The 19,911-nt window shown below is 46.7% G+C and overlaps 1 protein-coding gene across 1 annotated transcript; it reads right to left on the reverse strand.

The window, feature by feature from the left end:
* Positions 1–5,917: 5,917 nt before the first annotated feature.
* On the reverse strand, positions 5,918–8,006 carry LOC103642652 (cytochrome P450 93G1). The gene is made up of 2 exons (XM_008665873.2): positions 6,828–8,006; positions 5,918–6,721 (listed from the first exon to the last, which is right to left on the reverse strand). Exons 1-2 carry the CDS (start codon positions 7,851–7,853, stop codon positions 6,086–6,088), a joined length of 1,662 nt encoding a protein of 553 aa, XP_008664095.2. The 5' UTR covers positions 7,854–8,006; the 3' UTR covers positions 5,918–6,085.
* Positions 8,007–19,911: the final 11,905 nt, after the last annotated feature.

The raw sequence follows: 19,911 nt of genomic DNA on the forward strand, positions 1-19,911 counted from the left end.
TCATCTTTAAGTCGGTGCATCTGGGAGTACACTACGAAGCTCTCTGATTGACAGCTTCAACTTTGCTTCTGTGTCGATCTTCCAAAGGTGTTTATTCTTATGGGACCTTCGGCGACGAAGCAGGCCCCAACATATATATTCTATAATTGGAATGAATTCAAAAATGTTATTAACAAATCAAAATGCACACTTTTTAAAAAATATTACTTATTGAGATTTTGTTCATAGGGTTAATTCCAAAAATTTGGTCTAAAATTCAAATCAAGAAAAATATATGCTTCGACCTGAGTGCATCAAACGCTTGGAAAAAAATTATCCAATCATGATTTTTTTTCAATTTATTTATATTCCTATTTTATTATTTGTAAACATTAATATTTTCCATTCTACTAGAAATTAATAGTTTAAACAAGATTGTTTGTAATTGATAGATTTATGGTGTTACATATACTCCTGAAGGTCCTGCATTTTCTCCAGTTTTCCTCTATTTTGCAATGCTGCATTTTCTCAAGGGGAGTTTCTGTTTATACCCTATTTTGTGCTTGATGAGTCCACTTGTTAACAAGCTGGGGAGATTTTGAGATTTTCAGTCTCCTAACAAGGGGAGAGACTTTGTGCATGTCAGGCTTCTGTTGTTTCACATTATCAAAGGGGGAATATTTCTGCTTTGGGAGAGTGTTTTCACAAAGGGAGAGATTCTCGAGGGGGAGAGACTCTGGATTTTTGAGATTTTACTAGTTGTGTTGAGCCGTTTGCCTCTTTATGTAGGAACTAGCTTTGCTTTTAGCTTTTGTGGCCTTATCTGCTCGCTAGTGGTGTTGAGCCCTGCTTTTGCCTCTTCTTAAGGACTAGCCATCATTTTGCTTGGTCGAGCTATTGCCCATTTCCTTAGGGACCAAGCTTTGCTTGCTTTGGTTGACCTTTCTGGCTTTTATCTAGCTTTTGGTCATTTGAGTGAGTTTCTTTTCTTCTTCCTCTTTCTGCTTAGATATGTTCATGTAGTGGTGTTCGCACGTATCTTCTTTCATGCAGTTGTTTGACCTCTTCTTGTTCCTGACGCTTGTTGTCGAGGATGTGTGGGGCGTCGCGGATACCTCTTATGCGATGCTTTATGTAGACACGCATTGGAGTAGACTGGGAGGCATGCCCCCCTGCTCCAGGTTGAGGCCGTGTGTGTGCCACGGCTCTCTGTGCTGGTAACGCTACCGCCGATCAATCTGGGCTTGTTATACCACGGCTCTCTCCACCAGGTTGTGAAGGTTCTGATACATTGCTTTAGCCTCTAGCTCATCTAGCTCAGAGATCGATCGGAGCATCATGGCTATCGTAGCCATGTTTTGCCCGGGATTGAGGAAGTACTGCGCGTCATCACTGCTTTATGCGATCTAGTTGCAGGTCTTCCTCACCCGGGGCTTTTCAGCTTCGAGGCATCTCTGCTTAATGTTGTCGTAAACTGGTCGAGCCTCTTGACGAGTGTGTCAAGTTGCACCTGATGTTGTCGGAGGGTGGCTTCGTGGGCAAGGATGCGCGCCTGACACTAGCACTGGTATTCCTCCTCTTGGATGGGGTATCTCGAGTTCGCTCCTTTGTTGTCGCCTCGTGGTGGTGTGGCCATGAAGCAGGCCCTTTCTTGCACCTCGTCGGAGTCTTGACTGGGCTCCATCGGGCACTACTCGAGTCATCCTCAAGAAGATCGAGGATGGATGTTGGTTGGCGTCCAACAGCAGCCACCATGGTTGACGGCGGGGCCGCATCTACCCGATGTTTAGCGGCAACGACGGATGCATTGAGGCGCCACTTGAGGGCGGCAGCGCGTCTCTTAAGGCGCTATTTCTCTGCCTTGGTTCAGGTGGAACGCCTGGGCCCTGGGCCTGTGGCATTGGCCTCGTCATGCCCAACACGACAGAGTTCACCGGTTTCCTGGGCGAGGAAGTTGAGGGAGGCGAAGGTGATCTGGCTCCCAGGAGCGAAAATGTCTCGCTCCCGGCGGATGATGAGTAGCTGGAAATTGAAGTGAAATAAGTTGCTTTCGGCATGCTTGTGGTTCCCTATCTAGCGCGCCAATTGTTATTGTTTCGGAAATCGAGGGACAATAGATTTGTGTTCGATGGGGATGCAAGCACAGACTCACTTCGAATGGTGTTATACGAAGATCCGAGCAAGGAACTAAGACACAGGGTTAATATTGGTTCAGGCCTGCGCTCTGGTCTAGTGTAGTATTGATCGTAGTATTGCTTTGAGGCGTGTTACAACTAGTGTGCTTGTGTGTAAAATGAAAGTTGCCCGACCCCTTTTATAGCTCATGGGTGGACTTCATAGTAGGAACTTGTATTCTACAGACGGGAGCTCGGCTTGCCACCTCTAGATGGCATAGTCTCCTGACATCGTCCGTAGGGTCATGCGCTGTTGTACCCCTAGTATGGTGTTCCATCTTGTCTGTTCGGTATACAAGTCCCTGTAGCTTGCTTCGTGCCAGAGTTGCGGTACCTGGCGGGTCCCACAAAGTGGTCTTGTGGTAAGGTTCAAGGTCGTGTCTGATACAACTTCGTCTTCTGTCATACCCCTTCCATCACTATCAAGCACGCGTAGGTATACGCTCGGTACGGTGTATTGTCTCGTCCTTTTTGGTGTATGGGTCACTTTAGAGACTCTGGTGCTGAGGCTTCTATGACTGGAGTTGACCGGCCTCGTGAGTAAGAGATGGCTTATCCGTGGGCACACGTGGGGTTGTTCCATCGTGTATATCTGATGCCTTTTGGTACTATAGGTACGACTTGGTCATGGTTTGGTGGCGTTGTGTCTTGTAGAGGTCGTCGTGGGTTGACTGTGTTGGCCTGGGTTCCTTCCTTGCGGATCCGCTCGGTGGTGGTTCTATCGGTCGCCCCGCCTCACAGACTTGCTCGGTGGGGACTTGGTCGTTCGCCCTGCCTCGCAGACGTGTTGGACGAGAACTTGGTAGTTCGCCCCACCTCGTAGACTTGCTCGGTGGGGATTTTGGTCATTTGCCCTACCTCGTGGACTTGGTCGGTGGGGACTTGGTCATTTGCTCTGCCACACAGACTTGCTCGGTGGGGATTTTGGTCGTTCGCCCTGCCTCGCGGACTTGCTCGACAGGGCTTGGTCCTTCGCCCCACCTCGTAGACTTGCTCAATGGGGATTTTGGTCGTTCGTCCTGCCTCATGGACTTGCTTGGCGTGGACTTGGTCGTTCGCCCCACCTCGCAGACTTGCTCAGTGGGGGCTTGGTCGTTCGCCCTACTTTGCAGACTTGCTCGGCGAGGACTTGGTCGGTAAATGGGCTAGAGAGATGTTCATGGGCCTCGTTTTGGGTACCCCTTTCCTAGGTACCTGACACTCAATTTAGGGACCTCATTGATAGAGTCTTTACAATGACCCACATACTCGAAAGGACACGATGAGTACACCATACCGGGTGTATGCCTACGCATGCCGACGGGTGATCGATGCAGTCCCATGATGAGAGATAGAACCGCACATCCACGGTCGCACCATGCGGCTAACCCACGGGACCCACCATGCACTACCCCAGAGATGTCAGCAGGGGACTCGCTACAGGAGTCCATATGGCGTACGAACAAGATGACATAACATACCAGGAGTATGGTTACTGAAAGTCGCCTAGAGGGGGGGTGAATAGGCGGAAACTGAAATTCAGAAACTTTAAGCACAACTACAAGCCGGGGTTAGCGTTAGAAATAAATTCGAGTCCGAAAGAGAGGGCGAAAACAAATCACAAGCGAATGAAGAGAGTGACACAGTGATTTGTTGTACCGAGGTTCGATTCTTGCAAACCTAGTCCCCGTTGAGGTGGTCACAAAGACCAGATCTCTTTCAACCCTTTCCCTCTCTCAAACTGTCACCTAGATCGAGTGAGCTTTCTCCTTAATCAATGGGTCACTTAGACCCCTCACAAGGACCACCACAACTTGGTGTCTCTTGCTTTGATTACAAGTGTCTTGAGAACAAGAAATGAGGAAGAAGAAAGCGATCCAAGCGACAAGAACTCAAATGAACACAAAAATCTCTCTCTCACAAGTCACTAAGTATTTGGAGTGGTTTTGGACTTTGGAGAGGATTTGATCTCTTGTTTGTGTCTTGGAGTAAAGTCTAGAGCTCTTGTATTGAATGCAATATGCTGGAAACTTGGATGCTTGGATTGGTGGTGGTTGGGGGGTATTTATAGCCCCAACCACCAAACCAACCGTTGGGGAAGGTTGCTGTCGATGGTCGCACCGGATAGTCCGGTGCCGCACCGAACAGGCACTGTTCACTGTCCGGTGCACCTTCTGGCGCTGCTCTGACTCTGCCCGAACTGTCCGCGCACTGTTCACGTTGCAGGCGACCATTGGAGTCGACCGTTGCGCTTCTTAGCCGTTGCTTCGCTGGCACATCGGACAGTCCGGTGACCCACCGGACAGTCCAGTGAATTATAGTGGAGTGGCTCTCCATAAGTCCGAAGGTGAAGAGTTCAGCCTGTACGGTCCCTTGTGCACCGGACACTGTCCGGTGGCGCACCGGACTGGGTTCTCTTCGGTTTCTTTTGCTCCTTTCTTTTGAACCCTAACTTCGATATTTTTATTGGTTTGTGTTGAACCTTTGGTACCTGTAGAATATATAATATGGAGCAAAGTAGTTAGTCCAATTATTTGTGTTGGGCATTTCAACCACCAAAATCATTTAGGAAAAGGTTTGACCCTATTTCCCTTTCAGTTACGCACGATCCTACGGAGGGTGGCACACTATGATGACCCGGTGGAGCAGATTTATCTCTCTCCGCCCCTCTCTCTCGTAGAAAACCGATCTCCTGTGTAAGGTACAACCCTTGAGCTATCAAAGGGCGGACCCCATCATTCTCCATACATAAGCACACAAGTTGTAACATCTTCCATTACAACACTACGATCAGCACTACGTTGGACTAGGGCTCAGGCTTGGACCAGTATAAACCCCGTGTCCCAAGTTATTCGTTCAAGTCCGAGTGATTCATCATTCGGAGAGAGTCCGCGCTAGCAAAAGCAATATCATTTATGCCGCCAACATGTGCATCAATACGAAGAAAGCAAGTGCTAGTCAAATATAACGACCAAGATATATAGTAGATTGTACAAAAGAAAAAAAACACCTAACAACTATGAAGTAGAAAAGTCAAACCTTCGAGTGGCAGTGGCGGGTGGAACAACTTAGAAAAAGGTTACACACGTGGTGAGAGTGTGCGAGACAAATGGAACAAAAAAAGTCAACTGCAAAACTGAGCTTTTTCAATGCGACATGAAACAAGAGAGTTTTGCGTGCTGAGACACGCTTGGATTATATTCCCTCCCGTCTAAAAAATAAGTAGTTTTAGACAAGGTTTAAGTCAAACATATAAAATTTTGATTACTAATAACAGTTTTATTATTTAGTTTTAAAATTTAATAGTTATATATATAGATTTAACTTAAAAAGTACTTATATTAAGAATTTATTTTTATTTAACAAAAAATATTGGTCAAAAATATATTTTGAAGACGGTCACTGTTCTAAGGGTGTGTTTGGTTTGGGTTTTGGCTTTGGCTTTTGCCCCTTAAAAGTCAAAAGTCAAACTAAAGGGCTGAATCTAGAAAGTAGCTTTTTATAAAAGCTAACTTTCTCGTAGTGCAAAACTAAAAGCACCCTGGACCTGCTTTTAGTGGCTTTCGGATGGAACTGTGAAAATATATATCGATGAACTTTTAATGGCTTTTAGTGGTTTTCACCAAACGATTTTTAGTTTTTTTAACAGCTCACAGCGCACAACAGTTTTTTCCACAACTCACAGCTAGCCCACATCAGCTTTTTTCACACCCACAGTCCAACTAAACAGACTCTAAATGATTTGGATTTTGATATCGGAGACAGTATTATACTCGACAAACTTATTAATAACAAAGAGCACGTAGACAATGCCATATTAATTTTGCACACTTAATAACATCATAATAAACCATGTCCAATTGTTGGCCTATATAGTCATCCAAACCATAAACATTTCGTAGAGTAGATTTTAAATATGGATACAGGACACGTGGAAGACACGCATATGCACGCTATACGACGGGCGGGAAGGGGGTGAGGCGAGATGTGGGTCGGAGCAGAAGTGGCTTCTTACGAGCACACACCAGCCCGTCCGACTCCGACATGTCGATCTTGTCCACCCCGCCGTCGACGGTGGCCCAATAAAAGCACTGCACGAGTGCCGCTACCACGGCCGGCACTGACTGCATCGCGAGGCCCATGCCGGGACATCCCCGACGGCCGCTGCCGAAGGGAATGTATTGGAAGTGCTTCCCGCGGGGCTCCAGGCTCTCGGCAGCGCCGCCTGGCATGAACCGTTCCGGCCGGAATAACAGGGGCTCCTCCCAGTAGGCCGGGTCGCGTCCGATGGCCCACACGTGGATAAGCACCGTCGACTGCGGCGGCACGGTGAAACCGTGTACCACCATCTCCTCCGTCGACTGCCGGTGCGCGATGGGCCCCGCCGGGTGCAGACGCAGCGTCTCCTTGTATACCGCCATCAGGTACGGCAGCTGCGGCAGGTCCGCCTCGCTGGCGATCCTGCCGCCGCCGACCACAGCGTCGATCTCCTCTACCACCTTGCGCAGCGTCTCCGGGTGGTTCATCAGCTCCGCCAGCATCCACTCTGCCATGGCCGCCGACGTGTCTGAACCAGACGTCACCACGTCCTGCATCCGTATATAATATGTGATGTGACAAAGCATGCATGAGAACATATGACTCATGACAAGTAATATAAATAGTAAAAGAAAGCACGCAATGTATGGCTCTTACGATGACGAACGCCTTGATGTTTTCCCGGGTGAGCTTGACCTCCGCCGCCGGGTCCTCCGCCTTGTCCATGAGGATGTCGAGCAGGTCCTTGCTGTGCGTGGCCTGCTTGCCATGTCCGTCGTCGAGCCTTCGCGCTGCCCTCGCCTCCTCCTTGTGCCTCAGGATGTCCTCCAGCAGCGCGTCGAAGCGGCGGTGGACGTCGGCGGCTTTTCTGCCGAGGCCCTGGAAATCCCAGCCACGGACCACGGCGATGTAGTCGTCGACGTTGAAGGCGCCCACGACCTCAATTACGGCCTTGGCCAGCTCGTGCGCCTCGTCGGTGACGCTGCCGGACACGGTGCTGGCCACCATCCGGATGATGGAGGTGTTTGTGAGGCGGATGAGATGGCGGGTGATGTCCACCGTCTCCCCGCGCGCCGACGACGCCAGCAGGTCGGAGACCAGGGACACGGTGACAGCGCGGCGGACGGGGCGCAGCTGCTCGACGGTGCGTGGGCCGAGTAGCTCCGACATGCAGAGGCGCTTCATGAAGCGCCAGTGCGTGTTGTAGGGCTCGAAGACGAAGCCGGCGGAGTCGTAGGAGAACTTGCGGGCCACTGCCGTAAACGGCCGCGCCGAGATGCTGCCCTCGTGGCCGCGGATGAGCTCGCTGGCCACCTCTGGGCTGCTGGCCACCACGCAGTTTGTGGAGCCAAGGCGGATGTGCATCAGGGGACCGATCCGGGACGCCAGCTCCTGCAAGGTGCGGTGCACCGGCGGGCGGAGCAGGTGCAGGTGTCCGATCACCGGAAGGCTCGTCGGCCCCGGGGGCAGCCGGCCGTGCTGCCGCCATGAAGAGATCAAGTGGCGCAGGGCGACGACGGTGACGAACGCGATGAGCGCCAGGACGGCCTCTGGGTTATTCTTGGCGAGCGACGACAGGACCATCATGTTTGGGCGGGCGCGGAGCTGCTGCTCTTCCATGGCTACGTACCCTCCTCTATTCTTTAAAAGCCTCATATAAATTCGCGCATAGCCGCCGGCCATACAGAAAAAGGGAACCCTAGCTGCCGTACGCACGAAGCAAGACGAAAAAAAAGGCCCTAGCCGCCGATATTGTCTACGCTGCAGTCTTGTCTTTCAAATCCCCGGATCATGCGCTTCGCGTTCGTAAGCCCATTGTAAGCCAACGCGTACAGGAAAGATCTGGTCATTATATCAGATCGATTTGATAATCCCATGTTGCACATCGGATTAATCTAATAATCTATTAGTCTGATAATTATTCTGGATTAATCTAAAAATCTGATGATTATGCGGTATTGATCTGATTTGATAATCTGATTTTATGCTATGCAATCGAGATTAATCTAATAATTTGATGTTGTGCTTACGTTCTAGATTAATCTAAAATTTTGATGGTTATGCTGGATTGATCTAGTTTGATCTGACATTGTTTTTGCGTCTAGCTTAATCTAATAATATAATGATGGTTATACTGGTTTGATTTAATAATCATGTGAAAATTAAGATCCGATGTTGTGTGGTCCAGATTAAAATTATGTCAAAATCATGGCTGAGTGTAATATCAAATTATAGTAAGTAAAGGACATAGAATTTTGAATGTATATTACATGAATTTCTTTCTTTCATTTAGCTAGCGTGTATATATATATATATATACACACACACACACATACAAGTTAACATGGATAAATTCCTTAATAAATAAGAAACTAAAATAAAATATTTCATGATACTGGTACTTTTGCTTGTGCACTTGAACTCTGTGCGAAACTCACAAACAAATTTGAAATTGAGAATAGAAATTCAAATAGGGAAGAAAAAAGAAAACAAAAAGGAAAAAAAGAGAAGCCAGACCTCGCTTTGGGCCTAAATTCGCCCCCCTCGGCCCAGCAAACCCCAGTCCAACTTCCTTCGCGCGCTGGCCTTGGGCTCTTTGTGCCAACAGGCGGGGCCCGCATGCCAGGCCTCCAGCACGAGAGAGTGCGGTCTTGCGCAGTGCCACCGCCACATGGGCCCACGCGACTGGGCAGCGCTGCCTCCACAACGGTTCTCGTGTCACCAATGGGTGGACATGGGGGGTCAACCCCTTCTTTAAACGCGGGCGCAAGCACCGGCGTCGTAACCACCTACTGCCATGATTCGCTCAAACTGGGGACCATAACAACCTCCCCTTATCCCGTGCCAATAAAAACCCAAGCTGTCACTCCCCTCTCCTCCATTCATTTCGTCCCTAGACCGGAGTGATTAGATGTGCCAGGGTTCCGTCGAGGCATAGCTGCGAGCCGACACACAAGCTTTGCGCCCTGCCACCGCCTGTGCCCTATCCAGTGCTCCGGAAGGACTCGTGGAGGCGTGTACAACTGGTCTCTCGGCTAGCTTGCACTACTATAGCACACCTCTGTACAGGCATACATCATCGAGACTATGTGCAAGCTTGAAATGTGTTTTCCTCTATCATTTTTTGATATGCAAGTACACCTAATCATACATCTCGTGGATCAGATAAAAATATTAGGGCCACTATATTTACATCATATGTTTCAGTTGGAGCGATACCTGGGAGTATTAAAAGGTTATGTGCGAAATCGCGCTCACCCAGAGGGTTCAATCATGGAGGGATACACTACAGAAGAAGTGATTGAGAGCTGTATAGATTACATCAGTGACGGAAGAATGATAGGTGTGCATGTACCTAAACATGAGGGTAAACTATGTGGGAGAGGGAGAATGGGCAAGAAAACTTTTCGCGTTGAGGATTACAAGCTAGTACATTGTGCTCATGGTAGTGTACTACAACATCTCACGATAGCCGAGCCTTACATAGAGGAACACCTGAATGAGCTTCGTAAAGAAAATCAGAACCGCACAGAGGACTGGATCATGAGGGAGCACAAACATCGTTTCAGCGAATGGTTAATGGACAAAAACATCCCATTCGGAGACTCTTCGGATGAGAAAACAATGAAGAATTTGGCTTCTGGGCCATCGTGTTTTGTGACATCATGGCAAGCATATGACATCAATGGGTACACATTCTACACTAAATCAAAAGACATGAAAAGTGTTGCACAAAATAGCGGTGTTCGTATCGATGCTTTTGACCTACATGGACAGAAGACCACATATTTTGGATTCATAGAGGAAATATGGGAACTTGATTATGGCCCAAGCATGAAAATACCCTTGTTTAAGTGCCAATGGGTACAACATCCCGTGGGGGTGATAGTGGATAACTACGGACTCACACTGGTAGACTTAAAGAAAGTAGGATATAAAGATGACCCGTGGGTTCTCGCCGAATGTGTTGCACAAGTGTTCTATGTACTCGATCCAGCAGATGAGAAGATGCATGTAGTTATTTCTGGAAAGCAAAAAATTGTTGGAGTTGAGAATGTGGGAGACCAAGATGAGGAATACAATAAGTATGAAGAGATGTTCGTCTTTAACGGTCCAGAGAGAATCAAGCGTGTGGAAAAGAAAATTGATAAGAACTTAAAGCCATACATGCGGAAAAATGGTAGTTCATGAAAAATTGTATGAATCAAATTGTATTTGTTATCATGTATGATCGACTATGAATTGTGGTTGCCAATTAATTTAAAATCTCTCTAGTTATCTATGTGTGCTATTATAATTCATTTAAATTGTATTTGCATATTATTGTTAAAAATTAAATATTAATTCATTTAAATTGTATTTGCATATTTCTGTTAAAAATTAAAATTATTTTCATATTTAAATTGTATTTTCATAATTTTACAATCACAGGCGGTTTTGTCTTAGGGTCCGCTTGTGAAAAGGATAGAGCATCACAGGCGGTCCTAAACAAAAACCGCTTGTGATACTATTACATCACAGGCATACTAAACCGCCTGGGACATCACAGGCGGTTTTCTAACCGAACCGCCTGTGATGTAAAAATCCTACCGCTTGTATAGAGCCAAATTGTACTAGTGTTGGCTCAACATTGACTAGGGGTATTGAAAGGGAATTAGGCTTACACCTAAGTCCTAAATAATTTTGGTGATTGAATTGCCCAACACAAATCTTTGGACTAACTAGTTTGCCCAAGTGTATAGATTATACAGGTGTAAAAAGTTCACACTCAGCCAATAAAAAGACCAAGTTTTGGATTCAATAAAGGAGCAAAGGGGCAACCGAAGGCACCCCTGGTCTGGCGCACCGGACTGTCCGGTGTGCCACCGGACAGTGAACAGTACCTGTCCGGTGCACCAGGGGACTCAGACTCCAACTCTTCACTCTCGGGAATTCTCGGAAGCCGGCGCGCTATAATTCACCGGACTGTCCGGTGTGCACCGGACATGTCCGGTGCTCCAAGGAAGCGCGGTCTCCGGAACTCACCAGCCTCGGGTTCGCGTGGCAGCCGCTCCGCTAAAATTCACCGGACTGTCCGGTGTGCACCGGACTGTCCGGTGTACCAGCGGAGCAACGGTCATCTCCGCGCCAACGGCTCTCTGCCGCGCATTTAATGCGCCCTCTGCGCGCGCAGAAGTCAGAATCGCCCATGCTGGCACACCGGACATCAAACAGTACCTGTCCGGTGTGCACCGGACACCCAGGCGGGCCCACAAGTCAGAAGCTCCAACGGTCAGAATCCAACGGCAGTGATGACGTGGCAGGGGCACCGGACTGTCCGGTGTGCACCGGACTGTCCGGTGCGCCATCGAGCAGACGCCTCCAGCCAACGGTCAAGTTTGGTGTTTGGGGCTATAAATACCCCAACCACCCCACCATTCATTGCATCCAAGTTTTCCACTTCTCAACTACTACAAGAGCTCTAGCATTCAATTCTAGACACACTAAAGAGATCAAATCCTCTCCAATTCCACACAAAGCCCTAGTGACTAGTGAGAGTGATTTGCCGTGTTCATTTGAGCTCTTGCGCTTGGATTGCTTCTTTTCTTTCTCACTTGTTCTTGAGATCACAACTCCATTGTAATCAAGGCAAGAGGCACCAATTGTGTGGTGGCCCTTGCGGGGAAGTTTTGTTCCCGGCTTTGATTTGAGAAGAGAAGCTCACTCGGTCCGAGGGACCGTTTGAGAGAGGGAAGGGTTGAAAGAGACCCGGCCTTTGTGGCCTCCTCAACGGGGAGTAGGTTTGCAAGAACCGAACCTCGGTAAAACAAATCTCCGTGTCTCACTTGCTTATTCGCTTGGGATTTGTTTTGCGCCCTCTCTCTCGGACTCGTTTATATTTCTAACGCTAACCCGGCTTGTAGTTGTGTTTATATTTGTAAATTTCAGTTTCGCCCTATTCACCCCCCCTCTAGGCGACTATCAATTGGTATCAGAGCCCGGTGCTTCATTAGAGCCTAACCGCTCGAAGTGATGTCGGGAGATCACGCCAAGAAGGAGATGGAGACCGGCGAAAAGCCCACTACAAGCCATGGGAGCACTTCATCGGAAGAGTCCCACACCAAGAGGAAGGAAAAGAAGAAGGACTCCTCCAAACGGAAGGAGAAAAAGGCTTCCTCTTCTCACCACCAAGAGAAGAAGGAAAAATCTTCTTCCCACAAGCCGCATCGGAAAGGCGACAAGCATAAGAGGATGAGGAAGGTGGTCTACTACGAGACCGACACTTCATCAACTTCTACCTCCGACTCCGATGCGCCCTCCGTCACTTCTAAGCGCCAAGAGCGCAAGAAGTATAGTAAGATCCCCCTACGCTATCCTCGCATTTCCAAACATACACCTTTACTTTCTGTCCCATTAGGCAAACCACCAACTTTTGATGGTGAAGATTACGCTAGGTGGAGCGATTTAATGCGATTTCATCTAACCTCGCTCCACAAAAGCATATGGGATGTTGTTGAGTTTGGTGCGCAGGTACCATCCGTAGGGGATGAGGACTATGATGAGGATGAGGTGGCCCAAATCGAGCACTTCAACTCTCAAGCAACAACAATACTCCTCGCCTCTCTAAGTAGAGAGGAGTATAACAAAGTACAAGGGTTGAAGAGCGCCAAGGAGATTTGGGATTTACTCAAGACCACGCATGAAGGTGATGAGCTCACCAAGATCACCAAGCGGGAAACGATTGAGGGGGAGCTCGGTCGGTTCCGGCTTCGCAAAGGGGAGGAGCCACAACACATGTACAATCGGCTCAAGACCTTGGTGAACCAAGCGCGCAACCTCGGGAGCGTAAAGTGGGATGACCACGAGGTGGTTAAGGTTATTCTAAGATCACTTATTTTCCTTAACCCTACTCAAGTTCAATTAATCCGTGGTAATCCTAGATATACCAAAATGACCCCCGAGGAAGTTATCGGGAATTTTGTGAGTTTTGAATGCATGATCGAAGGCTCGAGGAAGATCAACGAGCTTGATGATGCCACCACATCCGAAGCTCAACCCGTTGCATTCAAAGCAACGGAGGAGAAGAAGGAGGAGTCTACACCAAGTCGACAACCAATCGACGCCTCCAAGCTTGACAATGAGGAGATGGCGCTCGTCATCAAGAGCTTCCGCCAAATCCTCAAACAAAGGAGGGGGAAAGACTACAAGTCCCGCTCCAAGAAGGTTTGCTACAAATGTGGTAAGCCCGGTCATTTTATTGCTAAATGTCCTATATCTAGTGACAGTGACCGAGGCGACGACAAGAAGGGGAGAAGAAAGGAGAAAAAGAGGTACTACAAGAAGAAGGGCGGCGATGCCCATGTTTGTCGCGAGTGGGACTCCGACGAAAGCTCAAGCGACTCCTCCGACGACGAGGACGCCGCCAACATCGCCGTCACCAAGGGACTCCTCTTCCCCAACGTCGGCCACAAGTGCCTCATGGCAAAGGACGACAAAAAGAAGGTTAAATCTAAATCCTCCACTAAATATGAATCCTCTAGTGATGACAATGCTAGTGATGAGGAAGACAATTTGCGTTCCCTTTTTGCCAACCTTAACATAGCTCAAAAGGAAAAATTGAATGAATTGGTTAGTGCTATTCATGAAAAGGATGACCTTTTGGATTCACAAGAGGACCTCCTTATTAAAGAAAACAAGAAACATGTTAAGGTTAAAAATGCTTACGCTTTACAAATTGAAAAATGTGAAAAATTATCTAGTGAGCTAAGCACTTGCCGTGAGATAATTGACAACCTTAGAAATGAAAATGCTAGTTTAAATGCTAAGGTTGATTCTCATGTTTGTAATGTTTCATTTCCCAATCCTAGAGATAATAATGATAATTTACTTGCTAGGATTGAAGAATTAAACATTTCTCTTGCTAGCCTTAGATTAGAGAATGAAAATTTGATTGCTAAGGCTAAAGATTTTGATGTTTGCAAAGTTACAATTGCCGATCTTAGAGATAAGAATGATATACTTCGTGCTAAGATTGTTGAACTTAATTCTTGCAAACCATCTACATCTACCATTGAGCATGTCACTATTTGTACTAGATGTAGAAATGTTGATATTGATGCTATTCATGATCATATGGCTTTAATTAAACAACAAAATGATCATATAGCAAAACTAGATGCTAAAATTGCCGAGCATAACTTAGAAAATGAAAAATTTAAATTTGCTAGAAGTATGCTCTATAATGGGAGACGCCCTGGCATCAAGGATGGCATTGGCTTCCAAAGGGGAGACAATGTCAAACTTAATGCCCCTCCAAAGAACTTATCTAACTTTGTTAAGGGCAAGGCTCCCATGCCTCAGGATAACGAGGGTTACATTTTGTACCCTGCCGGCTATCCTGAGAGCAAAATTAGAAAGATTCATTCTAGGAAGTCTCACTCTGGCCCTAATCATGCTTATATGTATAAGGGTGAGACATCTAGTTCTAGGCAACCAACCCATGCTAAGTTGCCCAAGAAGAAAATTCCTAATGCATCAAATGATCATGCCATTTCATTTAAAACTTTTGATGCATCTTATGTGCTTACTAGCAAATCCGGCAAGGTAGTTGCCAAATTTGTTGGGGGCAAACACAAGGGCTCCAAGACTTGTGTTTGGGTACCCAAAGTTCTTGTTTCTAATGCCAAAGGACCCAAAACAGTTTGGGTACCTAAAGTCAAGAACTAAAATTGTTTTGTAGGTTTATGCATCCGGGGGCTCAAGTTGGATACTCGACAGCGGGTGCACAAACCACATGACAGGGGAGAAAAGGATGTTCTCCTCATATGAGAAAAACCAAGATCCCCAACGAGCTATCACATTCGGGGATGGAAATCAAGGTTTGGTCAAAGGATTGGGTAAAATTGCTATATCTCCTGACCATTCTATTTCCAATGTTTTTCTTGTAGATTCTTTAGATTACAACTTGCTTTCTGTTTCTCAATTATGTCAAATGGGCTACAACTGTCTTTTTACTGATGTAGGTGTCACTGTCTTTAGAAGAAGTGATGATTCAATAGCATTTAAGGGTGTGTTAGAGGGTCAGCTATACTTAGTAGATTTTGATAGAGCTGAGCTCGACACATGCTTAATTGCTAAGACTAACATGGGTTGGCTCTGGCACCGCCGACTAGCCCATGTTGGGATGAAGAATCTTCATAAGCTTCTAAAGGGAGAGCACATTTTAGGATTAACAAATGTTCATTTTGAGAAAGACAGGATTTGTAGCGCATGCCAGACAGGGAAGCAAGTTGGAGTCCATCATCCACACAAGAACATCATGACGACCGACAGGCCGCTTGAGCTACTCCACATGGATCTATTCGGCCCGATTGCTTACATAAGCATCGGCGGGAGTAAGTATCGTCTTGTAATAGTGGATGATTATTCTCGCTTCACTTGGGTATTCTTTTTACAGGAAAAATCTCAAACCCAAGAGACTTTAAAGGGATTCTTGAGACGGGCTCAAAATGAGTTCGGCTTAAGGATCAAGAAAATAAGAAGCGACAATGGGACGGAGTTCAAGAACTCTCAAATTGAAGGCTTCCTTGAGGAGGAGGGCATCAAGCATGAGTTCTCCTCTCCCTACACGCCACAACAAAATGGTGTAGTGGAGAGGAAGAATCGAACTCTATTGGACATGGCAAGAACCATGCTTGATGAGTACAAGACACCGGACCGGTTTTGGGCCGAAGCGGTCAACACCGCCTGCTACGCCATCAACCGGTTATATCTTCACCGAATCCTCAAGAAGACATCATATGAACTCCTAACCGGTAAAAAGCCCAACATTTCATATTTTAGAGTTTTTGGTAGCAAATGCTTTATTCTTGTTAAAAGAGGTAGAAAATCTAAATTTGCTCCTAAAACTGTAGAAGGCTTTTTACTTGGTTATGACTCAAACACAAGGGCATATAGGGTCTTTAACAAGTCCACTGGACTAGTTGAAGTCTCATGTGACGTTGTGTTTGATGAAACTAACGGCTCTCAAGTAGAGCAAGTTGATCTTGATGAGATAGGTAATGAAGAGGCTCCATGCATCGCGCTAAGGAACATGTCCATTGGGGATGTGTGTCCTAAGGAATCCGAAGAGCCTCCAAATGCACAAGATCAACCATCCTCCTCCATGCAAGCGTCTCCACCAACTCAAAATGAGGATGAGGCTCAAGTTGATGAAGGGCAAAATCAAGAAGATGAGCCACCTCAAGATAATGGCAATGATCAAGGGGGAGATGAAAATAATCAAGAAAAGGAGGATGAGGAAGAACCAAGACCGCCACACCCAAGAGTCCACCAAGCAATACAACGAGATCACCCCGTCGACACCATCCTCGGCGACATTCATAAGGGGGTAACCACTCGATCTCGTGTTGCACATTTTTGTGAACATTACTCTTTTGTTTCCTCTATTGAGCCACACAGGGTAGAGGAAGCACTTCAAGATTCGGATTGGGTGATGGCAATGCAAGAGGAGCTCAACAATTTCACAAGGAACGAGGTATGGCATTTAGTTCCACGTCCTAACCAAAATGTTGTAGGAACCAAATGGGTCTTCCGCAACAAGCAAGACGAGCATGGTGTGGTGACAAGGAACAAAGCTCGACTTGTGGCCAAAGGATACTCCCAAGTCGAAGGTTTGGATTTCGGTGAAACCTATGCACCCGTAGCTAGGCTTGAGTCAATTCGCATATTATTAGCCTATGCTACTTACCATGGCTTTAAGCTTTATCAAATGGACGTGAAAAGTGCCTTCCTCAATGGACCGATCAAGGAAGAGGTCTATGTTGAGCAACCTCCCGGCTTTGAAGACAGTAAGCATCCTAACCATGTTTATAGGCTCTCTAAGGCGCTTTATGGGCTCAAGCAAGCCCCAAGAGCATGGTATGAATGCCTAAGAGATTTCCTTATTGCTAATGGGTTCAAAGTCGGCAAGGCCGATCCTACACTCTTTACTAAAACTCTTGAAAATGACTTGTTTATATGCCAAATTTATGTTGATGATATTATATTTGGGTCTACTAACGAGTCTACATGTGAAGAGTTTAGTAGGATCATGACACAGAAATTCGAGATGTCGATGATGGGGGAGTTGAAGTATTTTCTAGGATTCCAAGTCAAGCAACTCCAAGAGGGCACCTTCATTAGCCAAACGAAGTACACTCAAGACATTCTAACCAAGTTTGGGATGAAGGATGCCAAACCCATCAAGACACCCATGGGAACCAATGGGCATCTCGACCTCGACACGGGAGGTAAGTCCGTAGATCAAAAGGTATACCGGTCGATGATTGGTTCATTGCTTTATTTATGTGCATCTCGACCGGACATTATGCTTTCCGTTTGCATGTGTGCAAGATTCCAATCCGACCCTAAGGAATCACACCTTACGGCCGTAAAACGAATCTTGAGATATTTGGCTTATACTCCTAAGTTTGGGCTTTGGTACCCTCGGGGATCCACTTTTGACTTGATTGGTTATTCGGATGTCGATTGGGCAGGGTGCAAAATTAATAGGAAAAGCACATCGGGGACTTGTCAGTTCTTGGGAAGGTCCTTGGTGTCTTGGGCTTCAAAGAAGCAAAATTCGGTCGCTCTTTCCACCGCCGAAGCCGAGTACATTGCCGCAGGTCATTGTTGCGCGCAATTGCTTTGGATGAGGCAAACCCTGCGGGACTACGGTTACAAATTAACCAAAGTCCCTTTGCTATGTGATAATGAGAGTGCAATCAAAATGGCCGACAATCCCGTCGAGCATAGCCGCACTAAGCACATAGCCATTCGGTATCATTTTCTTAGGGATCACCAACAAAAGGGGGATATCGAGATTTCTTACATTAATACTAAAGATCAATTAGCCGATATCTTTACCAAGCCACTTGATGAACAATCTTTTACCAGACTTAGGCATGAGCTCAATATTCTTGATTCTAGAAATTTCTTTTGCTAGCTTGCACACATAGCTCACTTGAATACCTTTGATCATATCTCTTTTATATGCTATGACTAATGTGTTTTCAAGTCTATTTCAAACCAAGTCATAGGTATATTGAAAGGGAATTGGAGTCTTCGGCGAAGACAAAGGCTTCCACTCCGTAACTCATCCTTCGCCATCGCTCCAAGAAAAGGACCTTGTCTTTGGGGGAGAAAGTAAAAGCCCAAAGCAAAAGGACCGGATTTCGTCTTTGGTATAATCTTACCTCATTTACTTATGACCAAAGGGGAAGAAATTACTTCGAGGGCTCTAATGATTCCGTTTTTGGCGATTCATGCCAAAAAGGGGGAGAAATGAGCCCAAAGCAAAAGGACCGCACCACCACCACCAAATTCAAAAACTTAAGAGCTTTCCAAAAGTATTTATCATTTGGTATCCTATTGTGTTCAAAAGGGGGAGAAAGTAGTATTTCAAAAATGGTATATCAAAACCTTCTTGAACACTAAGAGGTGGATCTCTTTTAGGGGGAGTTTTGTTAAGTCAAAAGAAAAGCATTTGAAACAGGGGGAGAAAATTTCAAATCTTGAAAGTGCTTTACAAACTCTTATTCATTTACCTTTGACTATTTGCAAAAGATCTTTGAAATGGATTTACAAAAAGAATTTGCAAAAACAAAACATGTGGTGCAAACGTGGTCCAAAATGTTATATAAGAAAGAAACATTCCATGCATATCTTGTAAGTAGTTATATTGGCTCAATTCCAAGCAACCTTTACACTTACATTATGCAAACTAGTTCAATTATGCACATCTCTGTTTGCTTTGGTTTGTATTGGCATCAATCACCAAAAAGGGGGAGATTGAAAGGGAATTAGGCTTACACCTAAGTCCTAAATAATTTTGGTGATTGAATTGCCCAACACAAATCTTTGGACTAACTAGTTTGCCCAAGTGTATAGATTATACAGGTGTAAAAAGTTCACACTCAGCCAATAAAAAGACCAAGTTTTGGATTCAATAAAGGAGCAAAGGGGCAACCGAAGGCACCCCTGGTCTGGCGCACCGGACTGTCCGGTGTGCCACCGGACAGTGAACAGTACCTGTCCGGTGCACCAGGGGACTCAGACTCCAACTCTTCACTCTCGGGAATTCTCGGAAGCCGGCGCGCTATAATTCACCGGACTGTCCGGTGTGCACCGGACATGTCCGGTGCTCCAAGGAAGCGCGGTCTCCGGAACTCACCAGCCTCGGGATCGCGTGGCAGCCGCTCCGCTAAAATTCACCGGACTGTCCGGTGTGCACCGGACTGTCCGGTGTACCAGCGGAGCAACGGTCATCTCCGCGCCAACGGCTCTCTGCCGCGCATTTAATGCGCCCTCTGCGCGCGCAGAAGTCAGAATCGCCCATGCTGGCACACCGGACATCAAACAGTACCTGTCCGGTGTGCACCGGACACCCAGGCGGGCCCACAAGTCAGAAGCTCCAACGGTCAGAATCCAACGGCAGTGATGACGTGGCAGGGGCACCGGACTGTCCGGTGTGCACCGGACTGTCCGGTGCGCCATCGAGCAGACGCCTCCAGCCAACGGTCAAGTTTGGTGTTTGGGGCTATAAATACCCCAACCACCCCACCATTCATTGCATCCAAGTTTTCCACTTCTCAACTACTACAAGAGCTCTAGCATTCAATTCTAGACACACTAAAGAGATCAAATCCTCTCCAATTCCACACAAAGCCCTAGTGACTAGTGAGAGTGATTTGCCGTGTTCATTTGAGCTCTTGCGCTTGGA

Source organism: Zea mays, chromosome 10 (genome assembly GCF_902167145.1).
Source record: "Zea mays cultivar B73 chromosome 10, Zm-B73-REFERENCE-NAM-5.0, whole genome shotgun sequence".
Classification (NCBI taxonomy): domain Eukaryota; kingdom Viridiplantae; phylum Streptophyta; class Magnoliopsida; order Poales; family Poaceae; genus Zea; species Zea mays.